The 15,043-nt window shown below is 44.0% G+C and overlaps 2 protein-coding genes and 1 pseudogene across 25 annotated transcripts; 2 read left to right on the forward strand and 1 right to left on the reverse strand.

Moving 5' to 3' along the window:
- Nucleotides 1-1,721: 1,721 nt before the first annotated feature.
- Nucleotides 1,722-5,437, forward strand: LOC127777913 (uncharacterized; annotated as a pseudogene).
- Nucleotides 4,239-5,031, forward strand: LOC127777074 (uncharacterized). Its single transcript, XM_052303577.1, has 3 exons — nucleotides 4,239-4,341; nucleotides 4,607-4,840; nucleotides 4,922-5,031. Exons 1-3 carry the CDS (start codon nucleotides 4,239-4,241, stop codon nucleotides 5,029-5,031), a joined length of 447 nt encoding a protein of 148 aa, XP_052159537.1.
- A 1,694-nt stretch (nucleotides 5,438-7,131) lies between the features above and the next one.
- LOC127776598 (putative F-box/LRR-repeat protein At3g59230) lies at nucleotides 7,132-13,548 on the reverse strand. 24 transcript variants are annotated; one of them, XM_052303037.1, is made up of 7 exons: nucleotides 13,231-13,548; nucleotides 13,062-13,077; nucleotides 12,639-12,737; nucleotides 11,925-12,026; nucleotides 7,950-8,843; nucleotides 7,702-7,863; nucleotides 7,132-7,593 (listed from the first exon to the last, which is right to left on the reverse strand). In XM_052303037.1, the coding sequence occupies exons 1-7, from the start codon at nucleotides 13,338-13,340 to the stop codon at nucleotides 7,282-7,284; spliced, it is 1,695 nt and encodes a 564-aa protein (XP_052158997.1). In that variant the 5' UTR covers nucleotides 13,341-13,548; the 3' UTR covers nucleotides 7,132-7,281. The 24 variants fall into 24 exon arrangements, with proteins under 24 accessions (XP_052158997.1, XP_052158995.1, XP_052158996.1 ...); XM_052303035.1 differs by having other exon boundaries at nucleotides 11,925-12,029; XM_052303036.1 differs by having other exon boundaries at nucleotides 12,639-12,740.
- Between the last annotated feature and the right edge of the window lie 1,495 nt (nucleotides 13,549-15,043).

The raw sequence follows: 15,043 nt of genomic DNA on the forward strand, positions 1-15,043 counted from the left end.
GGAAGGGAAGGGGCATCCCAGCCTGGTCCGCGTTGGACCAGACCAACGACCCTCTTCTCGTCACGGTCAGGTCGATTCGGTCGGTTTGGACTAGACCCAGCCAGCGACGCGACGCGACGCGGTTAAGCACGCATGTCCAACGTGCTCGAGGCGAATCCCCAACGCATGTCCAACGCATGTCTACGGCTCTACGCGCGACCCTAGCGCTTGGGGCCCGTCGTTTGGCTTTTTATTAGGGAATAAAAATAAATTTGTAGGTAAAACTTTTATATATGTGTTCTGGGTGACTTAAAAGCCAATGTTTAGGCCCCCTTTGATTCAAAGGAAATTCATAGGAATTTTAGAGGATTTTATTCCTATGAAAATTTTTCCTATATGGCCCTTTGAATCAAAGGAATGGATCCTATGAAATCCTATAAAATTCCTATGGAATGCCTCTTCCCATGCAAGTTTTGGAGGAAATTTAACATGAGGTAGAACCTCTTGGTAACTTTCCTTTGAGTCTATCTCTCTCATCCAATTCATGTGTTTTTCCTGCGGTTCAATCAAACGGTCATTCCTGTGTTTTTCCTGTGTTTTACACTCCTATGTTTTACACTTACATTCCTATCAAAATCCTACGTTTTTCCTATTCCTACGTTTTCTCAATCCTGCGATTCAAAGGGGCCCTAAAAAGGAAACAACATTGAAAATGTCTCACAATCAATCTCAAAATTAATTTTGAAAATTTAAATTTTGGCTTATTCTTTTATTGTTTAGGTCATCCGATGGGAGCCTGGAACGACCATAGCTGCCCAAATCTAGCTCAGTTTTAGCTCTGGATTGGGCTTGGGAAATCAAGAGCTTCCATGTTGCTAGGAATTCTTTTTGGGGCTATTCCCTTGTAAACACGGATTATTTTGAGCCTCTTAGCCACATGCAGGACTGTTTTGTTTTTTCAAATTACATTTTAAATTTATAAGTATAAACTACATACATCTAAAGTTAGGGGCTTTTCAGATTGTAGCCAAAATAAACCTTATCAAAATTTAGTAATTTGATAATATTGCCAAATTTTGGCATGATTTTTTATGTATTTACCAAAGTGAAATCATTATGTATATACCAAAGTTTGGTAAAAGCCTAAATGGATGCACATTTTTGACAACTTTAAAAAAAAGTATGGTTTATATTAGATTTGCATAACAAATATTTTTTTAAAAAAATAACAACCAAACACCATGGTATTAACTATTCAGTGCTTTTAAAAAATAGAATACAGGGTATTTTGTGATTTCTGGAAATTCCGAGAAAATTTCCGAAAAGTTTCCTACCGATTCGAGTCCCGACGGAAACCACCCTTATCATTTTCGATTTTCGATTCCGTTTCCAAGAAAATATTTCTGAATCCGTTTTCGTTTCCAAAAAATTCTGACCGGCAAATTCTGTTTTCAAAAATAGGTCCGGAATCCGGAAAGTTGTCACCCCGTGTTGGAGCAATTGGACCGGAGAAGAGGTCGATTCGGTCGGTTTGGAGTTTGGACTAGACCCAGACAGCGACGCGGTTAAGCGCGCACGTCCAACGTGCACGAGCCACGAGGCCGGCGAATCCCCAAGACCACAATCCCGTCGGATCGATTCCAACCCTAGCCCTCCTCGGCGCCCATCGCCATCGCCATCGCCATCGCCATCGCCCACCAAATCATTCCCATTCCCTCCATCGCCAGTTCGCCGCCGCTCCGATGGATCCACCCCAGCGGATCTTCGGCGCCGCCTCCTCACCGCCGATCGGTATCCCGCCCACCTCCATCGCCGCTCCGGTAGATCCACCCCATCCGATCTTCGGCGCCGCCTCCTCGTCGCCGATCGGCCACCGCAGTCTCCTTCCCTGGATTTTTCACATTTTGGTCCTTTTAAAAAACTTATTTCGCAAATAGACCCCTAAAAAAACTTATCCAGAAATGGTCCTTTTTGGGGCGCCAGAGAGGCTGGCGCCGTCGTCCAACGGGACGGCGCCAGCCTCTCTGGCGCCGTCCTCCTGCCACCGTGGCACACGCGAACCGACGTGGCAGGAGGAGGGCGCCAACATGGCTGGCGCCGCCCCAAGGAGGAGGGCGCCAGCACAGATGGCGCCCCCCCTCCCCACCCCTCGCCTCCATTTCTGTTTTTATGTATGGAGTTGCACCGGTGTCATTTTTGTTTTATTTTTTCGGATGTTTTTTCACATTTAGGATCACGATACAACCAACCATAAAAAAATTTAAACTCGAACTACCACTTAGCTAAGTCTGAAAATAGCTAGCATACCACTTAGTCTACTTTGCACCTTCACTAAAATTAGACCATAACTCCTTTTGTAAAATTGGACCATAACTTCTTTAGTAAAACAACATGTTGCACATAATGCACTTTATCACTATATGAAATTACTTAATCTAATTCAAAATATAACCACATGAAATTATAGCCATAAGTTACAGTACAGAGAGATGCATTTTTTTTATTTTTATTTCATTTTTTGATATTTTTTTCTCACTTAGGAGAACATAGGAACCAACCATATAAAAAATAAACTCAAACGGACAAAATATGTGACTCGTAGAATTTTCCAAAACTCTACCGAAACGGACAAAATATGTTATTTATTAAAATAGGCGTAACTTTCTCATACGGACTCAGAATCAGGCAAATAATATATCCACGGACATCTACAGAAAAAGTTACATCCGATTTTCCCCGCTTTGCCGGGTTCGGCGATATTAAAACCTCCAAATTCCGCTTGCAAGATTGTGTTTTCGAGGAGAGAAGTTTTTCGGTAGATCTTTGGAAAATTCCACATGCCACATATTTTGTCCGTTTGAGTTTATTTTTTATATGGTCGGTTCTTGTGAGTTCCTAATTGTGAAAAAAATATCAAAAAAATAAAATAAAAATAAAAAATTTGCACATCTCTCTCCTCTGCACTAGTTCGGAGAGAGAGGAGAGGATAGGAAAAATTCTACAGGTCACATATTATGCCCATTTGAGTTCAATTTTTCTATGGTTGGTTCTTGTGTGTTCCTAAGCGTGAAAAAAATATCGACAAATAAAAGAAAAATAAAAAATTTCGGGGGGGGGGGGGGCGCCAGCCACTCTGGCGCGCTCCCCCTAGCCACCTCAGCATCGCCCCGCCACGTCGGCAGGGGGACGGCGCCAGAGAGGCTGACGCCGTCCAGTTGGATGACGGCGCCAGCCACTCTGGCGCCCCAAAAAGGACCATTTCTGGGATAAGTTTTTTCAGGGGTCTATTTGCGAAATAAGTTTTTTAAAAGGACCAAAATGTGAAAAATTCAGGTCTCCTTCCCACCCCCTCCATCGCCACCGCCGTCGCCGTTCAGGTGGATCCACCCCCACACCATTCGGAGAGTGAGCTTGTTCAAGCGCTATCTGACAAGTATAGATTGCCCGTGAGGTTTTTACTGAGTTCCATTCCTCCAACTTATCTGTCTGCTTGGGAGTTATCTGATGGCAAAGCACAGGGGCTGGTTTGGTCTCATAGTGATGCACTTGATATAACACATCATTATCAATCTCTAGGCTTACGTGAGATTAGATTTCTCTACTCTGAGTTCATTTCTCTGAGATGTGTCCAGGACATGGAGTATATGATTGCTCGTACTCCATTGTCTATGCGGGTACTTAACCCTGATGTGGCTAAAGAGAAAAGCCGAATGCTGTCCAAGCTGAACGGCTACTGCTGTAGCCTTCGGGAAGCCCTTCGGCAGGTCCAGGCTGGGGGGAATCTGGTGGAGATGTTTAACCTGAGATCCAAATTTGCTCAGGAACATGAGCTCTGCACATGCAGGACAGAGCTGCTGCGGCAGATGAAGGTGGACGCTCTTAACAGAGTCTTGGTGCTTGGATTGGGTGAAGGGGCATCATCTGCTCACTCCGCTGACATGATTTGGATCCTTAAACACCACAGACCAGATGAGTATGCTGTGGCAGTTAATGATGATGGGACCGTCTCATGGCCCATTATTCATGGCCTCGTGCAGAACATCAGGAACATGATGGGCAGCAAGCTTACGTCGAACGATACCTTGGCTAACTCCCGCACTTTCTTGCTTGGTGTGACCGGCCGCTACCAATTTGAGCATAAAGTCCAGGAAGTCCTTGAGAAGACACGCAGCGCCATTCAACAGTTCATGACAGATCCTACTTCAAGATCCCAGGTTGTCATGGATATCAGGTCTCAGCTTGAGGTCCTAACACGTCTAATGAACAAGAAGTCGCTAATAGGGAGCTACCCAATTAACATGCCTGGTGACACCACTGGAGAAGGGGTCTTGGACATTACGGTAATCCATGAGAAGAAAGAAGGTGATATAAAGGCTTCCTTTCTGATTCTAGATTTTTGGATTTTCATTTGCATGCTTCCTAAGCTCCTAAATAGTGTGTTTTGCACAGGAATTTTCTATATAAAATTTTGTCGGAAGACTTTCCTAGAACAACTTTTGAAGTTTGTACAAGTCGATTCATTTGTTTGTACAGCTATCACAAAAAATCAGATGATCCATCAATGGTACCTGAAAAGAGCCTTTGATATCCAGTTTTGTTCTAACGCTGCTCCTCTATGCTGTCCCAGCTGCTGGCCCATCTTCTGCCCCAGCTGCCTCTACTGCTGCTCCAGCTGCTGCCTCAACTGCTGCTCCAGCAGCTGCCTCTACTGCTGCTCCAGCTGCTGCCTCAACTGCTGCTCCAGCTGCTGCCTCTACTGCTGCTCCAGCTGCTGCCTCTACTGCTGCTCCAGCTGCTGCCTCAACTGCTGTACCAGATGATGCTACCCCAGCTGAAGCATCTGATGCTTCTTCAGATGATGGTATGTGTAGACAGACAATTGGTCCGATTTCGGATATTGTCAAGTGTTAGTCCATGAAATGAATTAGGTCATTCTATGCAGCTGGTGAGGAAGTGGCGATCATGAAATTTATGGAGATGGAAGGGGAACCTGAAGAACAGAGGGCAAAGCGCTTCCAAAGATACTGTGCATCCCTTGACTTCTGTTTATAGAGCCTTAAACACTAAGGTATTTATTTCTTTTTGTTTGGTACTCCTTTTTCAAGTACCAATGGTGCATTTGAAAGAAAAAACACTAATGAGAAAACTATAGTTCATCAATATTACGTACTCTTCTTTTTGACAACCTGTTGATTTACCTGGCATGTAATTTTGCACAGGTTGAGGCACTGGATTGAGATTGAGGTGACCAGACACGGGTGTGGGGGAGGGGTTGCGATTTCAATTATAATCTGTTGTTTCCAACTCGGAGTGATACTCTTTATGTTTTGTCAGGGAACTTGGGGGTGTGATTCAGGCCTAATCTTGCTTCCATTTTGAAGTGGTACTCTTTTATCACGGGTCTGATTATGTAAATGAGATGTGAAGCATGCAATTAAAATACATGTTTGCCTTTTGAAGTCTGATTGAGGTACTGAAATATCAGTTTGACATGCGTAATCTTTACCTCGTCGTGAATTGCCTGGTGAATGGTTGCGCAGTGTTTTGTAAGTCTCTGAATTGATGATCAAGATAACAAGGTATCTCAATTCTTAGTGAACTCCCTTCAGGATCTCAGAACTTGATAAGCAGGCCAGTCTAAACCGTGTAACCAGCCCAAACTGACCCGTTAGCACTAGGGTTAATTGGATACATGCCCAGGCCATTATAAATTTGACAGTTTTGAAATATGTCACTATAATTTACATATTTCGATCAATACCATTACGGCCTCCTTTGATTCAAAGGAAATTCATAGGAATTTTAGAGGATTTCATTACTATAGGATTTTTTCCTATATAGCCCTTTGAATCAAAGGAATGGATCTTCAAAGGAATGGATCTTATGGAATCCTATGAAATTCCTATGGATTGGCTAATGCCATGTAAGTTTTAGAGGAATTATAACATGAGGTAAAACATTTTGGAAACTTTCCTTTGAGTCTTTATCTCTCCTCTAATTCCTGCGTTTTTCCTGCGGTCCAATCAAACGACTATTCCTCTGTTTTTCCTGTGTTTTGCAATCCTCTGTTTTACACTTACATTTCTATCAAAATTCTGCGTTTATCCTATTCCTATGTTTTCTCATTCCTACGATTCAAAGGGGCCCTACAATTTACATGTAATTTAAAATATGCCACTGGTCTACATATTTTTACATGTATTGGACATGAATGCGTCTTCCTTCATCCTCCCCCCTCTCTCTCTCATTTCTGTTCGAGTTCTTCATCATGCTTTCTACATGCATGTTCAGACTAATCACCATGTTATAATCTGAGATAAGACGCGATTACTTTCCTTTTGGACTACCAATGGACTAGAGCGTGCCACAAAATATTCAGAGCCTCTGCAAGTTTGTAACATCTCCGTGCACTTGCCACCACCGTCGCACCCTGTTTAGATGGGACTAAAACTTTTAAGTCCCTGTCACATCGGATGTTTGGACATTAATTATAAATATTAAACGTAGACTATTAATAAAACCCATCCATAATCTTGGACTAATTCGTGAGACTAATCTATTGAGCCTAATTAATTCATGATTAGCCTATGTGATACTACAGTAAACATTCTCTAATTATGGATTAATTATGCTTAAAAAATGTCTCGCAAATTAGCTTTCATTTATATAATTAGTTTTATAAGTAATCTATATTTAATACTCTAAATTAGTGTCTAAATATAGAGACTAAAATTAAATCTCTGGATCCAAACACCACCTAAGCTCGTGATGCGTGAGTTTTGGCATATGATGTGTTAATCTTTCAATGGCAATATATTGGATTCCAACCATTTTTTATGGTAAATATCCAATTACACTTTTTATAGTGGCAGATCCATAATATCGGTTCAAACTTGTGTTAAATATGCAATTATTTAATATTTTCTCACCTTAACATAATAAGAGAAGATGATGCTTTTTTTTTTTCTAATTTTGTTTTTTTATGTGATTGACATTGTAGATCAATACACAGAAGTCGGTTGAACCCCTTTTAAACCTATACGACAAAAAGTATATCTTGAGAGGTTAGAGATCTAGATGACACTCGCAGTCTAAGAATCAATTGTGTACTTCACTCGTAAATAAAACTGGCATATGAAAGTTGTCACAAAATTAAGAAACAAGTCCAAGCCTTTTATTGTCAAACAATAAAATAAAAAACAATTTACTCATGGAAACAAAACAGAAACCCCGGTGTCAGCAATTTCAGTACTGAATCTGAACAAACACTTATCTATATATGCACAGGACTACCAACACCACCTAGGGAGGTTTTACAACAGAGATTGCTTTACCAAACCGTTGTGAGGTACGGTTCGCCCATTGACATATCTCGTCCTCAGGTATGCCTAAATTCATCAAATCAGGGCTATACGGTACTCTCGTCATTGGATCAATGGTCACATGCTCAAGCTCATCACCCATTTCAAGAATGGCAAACAGCAGCTCGACCTGAGCCCGGTAGCACCTGAACCCACTCATGTAGACCGTCTTGAGGTGATGATGGGGAATATGTCCGTAGGAGACTCCCGCACCCTCATGCCAGCAGCGGCAGTGAGTCGAATGATACAACATCTGTTTTTCGAAACAAAAATATATGTAACTACTAACTATTGCAATCTATACATAGCCAACAAAGAAAGAAGCATAAGCAAAAAACAAGAAAGGCAGGAGAGCACTCACATGCAATTCTAGAGTCTCCAGCTGCGGTGCAAAAGCTAAATACTGAGCCAGCTGAAGAACTCCACTGTGGCTGTTTGGATCTTTAGTAAAAATAAGTATCTCATAAGTCAGATGCTTCAAATTCATAAACATGATTGTTGGTCTTGCTGTCAACGTATGCACCTGAAACATTACCAGAACAAATCAGGAAGCGCATCTCCATTTGAACAGCTAAGTGAGCAAAGATAATTATTACTACTAGGATGTACCTGTGAGGACCAGACCGATTGCTTTGTGCAAATATCAACAAGTATATTGAGCACCTCAACTGCCGAAACACTGGGAATTCCATGGAATACATGGCCCAATACTTTATTATTATCTTCTTCAAGCCATGTCTGGTGAAAATTCAGGGTTGCCTTCTGTAATTTTGAGCAACCATGAAGCATTATAGGAATCATAGTACCTTTGTATTCAAAATGAGAAAGACCAGGAACATGAAACTCCAGCATCTGGATACGCATATTACAAATTAGCAAATGCCTAAGTTTATTGAGTTGGTGTGGAATATTCAGAGCAGTCACACCCAAGCACGCAAAGACCTCCAAGTCCTCAAGACTGGAGCAATTAAATAGCAAGCCTGAAAGATCTCCAATTATTTGAACACAGTGCAAATGAAGGCTCCTGAGTTTCGTAAAGCCAATATCCGAGTGTGGCTTTATAGAAACATTGTTGAGAAACAAGCACTGGATAAAAGGGATATCTTGATCACCGAAAGCCTCAAGAGGGAAGTCATACAAATGTTTGGTTGGTCCTTTATTATTTCTATTTGTGCACAGGTTCATATCTATAATCTTAGCCTTTGATGCAGTGGCAAAGCGAATCCACCTATCAAGAATGTCTGAGTCGTCCTTCAGAAGGTTGCACCTGATACTGAATTTATTGAGCCCTATTCCACTGTGTTGCTGAATAATAGAATTTACTGTATCAATGAACTTCATTCTTTCTATTTTGACACTATCCATATCAGCAGGCCCGTCCTTGCTGCCATCAAAGCATAGATTAGGATACCGTGTCCAAAGTTTTCTCCAGTTTCTCGACACGATGCTTGTACTAGCAGCCTCTTTCAGTGACAGCAGAGATAATAGAAGAGATTGAATTTCCTGCAACAAGAGGATGATGAGGGTTGAGTTTTGATCAAAGAAACAGACAGGCGTGATAATCATTAAGTACTCAATAGGTTGAGTCAGGACACAATGAGAAAAGTCTAACTTCAATGGGTTTTTCCTCTTCTTTTCCCAGTCACCTAGCACATTCAAATCCGATGACGAAATAGATAAGAGATAGTACAGAAGAACCAAAAATACTAAAAATAATGCATCTACTAACACCAAATTTAGCTAGGATGGAACACTGAATACAATGAAGAAAATCAAAACAATGAGGTGATTCTATTTCTAGAAAGTTGGAAATCAAATGCATGACAGAACCTGACCCAGGGATCTAAAACACAATTAGGAGGAAACTCAAGCTATGGGCAACTAAATGGAGAGAAAAAGCTAAAAAGAGGTTGAAGGAGTAACAAACATTGAATGCATAATGTTTTGTGAAAAGGGCAAACAATGGGGTGATTCTATTTCTAGATCGAAGGTCCTGAGGAAGCAACTCAGGCAAGCAAAGAAAAGATACAGAGCAAAATTCATTCTCCAAAGCAACTCATGTATTGCACTATTGGCTGGACACCTTTTATATTTATAAACATAGCTAGTCAAAGTTTTTTTTTAAAAAAAAGACTTGAGCCTAGATTAAGTTCATATTTGTGATTGGAGTAAGTACTACTTGATCTATTTGTTGATCTTATGCCCTAGCTGTTAATAACCTAGTTATGGGTGGACGAAAAAGCTCATGGCTCGTTAGCTTGCTCGGCTCGACTTGGCTCGTTGCATTTTCATAACGTGCCAAGCTGGCATTTTAACTCGTTAAAGATAATGAGCCAGCTCGAGCTAGCTCGCGAGCCAAACGAGCTGGAGGCGTGGAGCATACAGGTTACATCCAACCCATCAAACCATGGCCCACCACCAACAGTAGCCCATCAATCCACTAGGGACCAGCCCACCACACCACATATGCCACGTGATAGCCCAGATCAAAGCCATCACACCACACCAAACCATATCCTCACAGGCAAAGGCAACCACAGCCGCTTGTCCCCAGCACCCGGTGCCACCGCTCGGCCCAGCATCACCCATATGCCAACCCCAAGCGTCCGACATCGCCACTCGCCACCTGCCCACACTGCCACTCGACCAAGTGCCACTACCAGATGCTGCAAGCGCCCACTCCCAACGCCGCCTCAAGCCTGCACCGCCACCCGACCCCAGCGCCTCTACCCGCCAGTGAGCAGCAACGCCTCCCCGTGTTCTAAGTGCCTATGAGCTCGAGCTTGTCTCCTCAACTAGCGAGCTCAAGCTCATCTCCTTCAAGCTCCTCCCCCGTGGTCCAAGTGCCGCCGAACTCGAGCTCATCTCCTCCATGTTCCTCCCCCGTGGTCCAAGTATCGATGAACTCGAGATCATATGCTACCTTGAGTGCCTTTATCTCTTGCCCATGGCTCACGAGCTAAACAAGCTGGCTCGAGCTTGCCTACGAGACGAGATGAACCAAGCCGAGCCAACTTGACATCCACCCCTAAACCACATATGGCTATAAAAGGATAGTGTGCATCAATTAGTGCACAAGCAATGAAGGATAAGTCCCATTCCCAGTCCATCAATCGTCGCCCCACCCTACGTCTCCTTCCATTTTAAGCAGCTGACACAGACCACTATCCTCTTGGTGGTTCTTACCCCTTGATGAATTGTGGTCCATCGCAGTAGGTTTATAACTGATGCATCCTAAATAATATTTGAAATCAGGTTTGCAAGGTTCTATCTAGAACAATGTGGTGTGCATAAATGTTGGCTTCTGAGAACAGTAAAAATTTACAGAAGACTTGCTAAGATGTTGGCTTCTGATAGTAAAGTCATTCTAAAATATAGGAGAACAAAAGATAACAACCTTGTTAAGGAATTCGCAGCATCCCAATAGGTAAAATGGTGAGGATTTGAAGCCAAGCACATTTTAACTGCTCCCTCTGTTTCATATTATAAGACTTTCTAGCATTGCCCACATTCATATATGTTAATGAATCTAGACATATGGGCAATGCTAGAAAGTCTTATAATATGAAACGGAGGGAGTATATGTTATGCCACATACAACATTAAGGAGTGCTAGATATTTAAGGCATGCAAAGCAGAGAATGCTAGATGATTATTTACTTACAATTTATGACCCGCCTCTAATTTTGAGTGTAGAAAACAATATAAGAAATTAAGATTACATATGGCAAAATAGGAAGAGTAGGGTCAGGAATTTCAATAAAGAATTGAAGGGCATGGGTGCAAATGCTGATGTCAAGCGCAAAGCCATGCAGAGATAGCTAATGTTTAGGCCATCTTTGTTTTGGCTTAGGATTTTAAGCTGATTCTTTTTGGCTTACAGCTGGTGGCTTTTAAGCCTCAAGTTCAATGGTGGAGTCCTACCTCCACTTCAAATAAGCCAAAAAAGAACTACTCGTACTTAGCTTTTAACTTAACAATGTAAGGGTGGCTTACGGCTTTTAAAATCCCAACGAAAAAACTCATCATTTGTTTAGGCTTAGGCTTTTTGGCTTATAAGCCCTTAGTAGAAAAAGACCAGGAGAAAATTGGGGATTTTGATAAAATTATGCAGGGAAGAAAGAAAAGGTGGGGAGATAAAACTACATGATATTTTATTGAGGAAAAAAATCCAGCATCTTGCTTGGAAGGTCCTAGTGAATGATCCATCTTTTTCAAACTTGAAAATCCCTGCACTGTGTGCACAAATTGCAACAGAAGAGTCTCCAAAGGAGCGGGTTACAGATGGAGGCATTTAAAAGTACTACTGATGTGCGTGTAAGTGGGATTGTTACCTCCATGGTGGAACTGAATTTATACTCCATCCCTCATACATAGCCACAGATAAGAGAGGAGAAAAGTAAAGCAAAAAATCAAATATAAGATCAAAACACGCTTGATCATTCTGTGCGCAGGTTCATAAAGTAAGGGGTTGACAAAGAGCATCAAAGAATAATCATTTTACTCCTAAAGATGAAATCATGATTCCCCAACCCAACCAAATTGGGAGGTGAGGACTGGTGAGGAAAAAAAAAAGAATGTTACCTCAGGGAGATCCTCCACACGGAAGGAGTTGTCACTGAGCGTGCGGTGTTGCTCCAGCCTGCTCCGCTTGGCCACCGCCACGTTCTCCATAAGTTGCGGCTGCTGCTGCAAGAAGGCATGTGACAAAACAAAACAAATCATGAGTAGTCCATACACAGCTGCAGCAGGAAGACACATTATATAACCAATCCTTGCACCAATATTGAACTCCAAACCTCGATGGGATACTATATTCTTGTGTAATTCGTTCAATTGGAACCATTTACCTCTGTAATAGGGATCAAGTAATCTCTACTTAAAAATTTGGACTGGTTCTGTCCACAAAAACTTTAGGCAGTATATTTCTGAGAGTATATAAAGCATTATTTTACTCCCCAAAAAATGTCGTATTACCCCTGCAAATACTTCTGAAATAAACAAGGAACAATATTTCCCCCAATAATCCCCAGAAAACAGAAATCCACCTGCCCCAGAACAAAACAGGAAAACTAAGAGGCCTCAGCAGAAGGCTAGAACAGCCCCTAAAATCCAAGATTTTCCCCTCAGCAAAAGGAACGGAGAATCAATCCCTCGGCAGAAATCAATCATTCAGTGAGTGGGAGTGAGAAGGCAGCTGCAGGCCAACAACAGCCCAGTCCTGTCCGGCTCCCAACCAAACCAAATTAGGAGGTGACGAAAGATCAAGGAAAAGAAGTTTTTTTTTTCTTTTTTTACCTCTGGGAGGTCTTCCATGTGAAAGGAGGAGTCGTCGCTGAGCACACGATGGTGCTCCATCCAGCTCCGCTTGGCCGCCATCGTGTTCTCCATAAGCTGCTGCTACAAAGAAGGCCACAACCACAAAACAGAACAACATCACGGATCTAGTCTATACAGAAGACAGATATACTAGTAATTATCATATGTACCAACACCGACTTTGACACAGGACTCCGAACCTTGACTGGATAAATATTGTTATTACGCAGAAGTAGTTTGTGTATTTGGAATCCTTTCCGTTTTGTAATAGGGATTACATAATCTTCTGTCTTGCACAAGTAAAAAAAAAGAACTGGACAGATCCTGTCTTTGTCCCTCGCGAGGTATTCAGCAGATTTACCAAGGAAGCCCAAACCTAGCATGAACACCAAAAACACTTACAAGTGGAGCTGGGACCCTGCAAATACTTGTGAAATTAAACATGGAACCGCGCATCTGCCTGAAGTGCCCCCAAAATCCAAGCTTTTTCCCCCACAGCAAAACGCATGGATATATTTAATCCCTCACCATGAATCAAAATCAACAATCATTGACTGAGTTGGAGCTTTACTTGTCTCCGTAGGCGACGAGGCTCCGATAGAGAGACCGGAGCAGTGAGAACTTCGCCGAGCGAGCTCCTTGCCCAGAGATACCCCAGCGAGCAGGGAGGGGCGGTGGCATCCGGAGTGATGGTGGTGGTTTGAAGCGGCGGCGGGCGTTGAGGATCGGAGGACAAGGCGCTGCTTCTGTCTAGTAGAGGAGGAAGACAAGGTGCAATTTGGAGAGGAGGAAGGAGAAGGCTCGTCTAGGAAGGAGGTGGAGGAGGCCTCAGCCGCCGCCGCCAAGGCACGACGAGTTCACGACATCACGTCTGCTCCTTATCCTTGCAAGGCTAGGCTAGGGTTTCCCTCCCGCAATAATTTACTATTTTCCACTCTTAACAGTCGTGCTAAAATTATTTGCCACTGGACCGGCCCACATATCAAATACAGTGAATAGTAAATAATTAATTGTTGCCAAAAAAAAAAATTGTCCCTTCACTCCCTACTCCAGTCCATTTACGTGCTTTCTGTTTAAATGGGCTAAATAACTACTACTACTTCTCAACCGGGCAAGGAATAAGTCCACTTTAAGTTCCTCTCCTTTCTCTTCTTTTTTTTTTAATGACTTGAAGTTCATATTGATATAGCAGAAAAAAATTACAAGATTATAGCCCTGAGAGATCCTAACCAGGAAAACAAAAAAAATATACCACCACCCGCATTACCGATAGCACCAACACATAGACCTAAGAGAAGGGTAGCATCGCTAGGCCAACAATAGAACTACAACCGAGGTCGCCCAAAACCAGACCCTTACAGCCTACACAAAAACCCGCTCTATCCACATCTTTGGAATTGAGGGAGAGAGGGTGAGAGAGAATAATGGAACTGCTCACCCCCTAGGCCCTCCGACGTGGCCACCTTGCAGAAGCTAGGACGCCGACACAAGAGATTAAGAATCTAGAGCGAGCTTGCACCGAATGCTTCGGAGGTTTCATTAAGGGGGATGACTAGACGACGTCTACAAGAAGAGAAACGACGAAAGCACCGCCGCAGTCGTCTGTCGAGGTCTCAAAGAGAACCGAGGCTGGGCTTTCGCCCAGTAGACCGGCCTCTCCTCCGTCGGGCGCACCTCCTCATGCCACGCCGGCCAGCCTCGTCGTGCCGCACCGGCACACGCCTCGCCAACCTCGCCTGCGCTGGCCTCTACTAGCACAACGCCGGCCTCCGCCTCCGGCGGCCAAGCCTCCTCGCACCGCAGCCGCCTCTGTCGCCACCGACCTCCACCGTCCCCGGCCGCGCCTCACCAGCCACCTCCGTCGCCGATCGCACCGGCCGCCCAACCGCTGCCGCACCTCTCTCTGGCTACCCGTTGTCGCCGAAAGACGCCGTCACCACCGGGAATATGCAGTCGCCGCCGCCACAAGGAATACTCCGCCACTGCCAGATCTAGAGCTCGTTTGCCGCCACCAGTAGCCCTTGCCGTCATGGATGTGGTCTGCGCAAGCCGCCGCCCATGTGTGCCACCATGAAGCTCGCCGTCTTGAGTCGTCCCTCGATCTGCAGCACCAGGAGCGGCGGCGGCAGGAGCAGGGAGTGCGGCGGCGAAGTGGGATCTGAACGGGGGTGGTCAGAGGGAGAGTGAGAGTGTGAGGCGAGAGGGAGGAGGGGACGCGGGCAGTCAGATCCGCGTCCCCCGAGCACATGGAGGCCGGATCCGGACGTCGGCGGTCGACAGCGACGATGCGAGGCGGAGGCGGAGGTGGTGCGCTCGGCGACGGCGACGGCATGCCGCGAGGGAAAGGCGCTCGGCAACGGTGGAGGCGGTGGCGGCGCGAGAGG

This window comes from Oryza glaberrima, chromosome 6 (assembly GCF_000147395.1).
Source record: "Oryza glaberrima chromosome 6, OglaRS2, whole genome shotgun sequence".
In the NCBI taxonomy this organism is placed as follows: domain Eukaryota; kingdom Viridiplantae; phylum Streptophyta; class Magnoliopsida; order Poales; family Poaceae; genus Oryza; species Oryza glaberrima.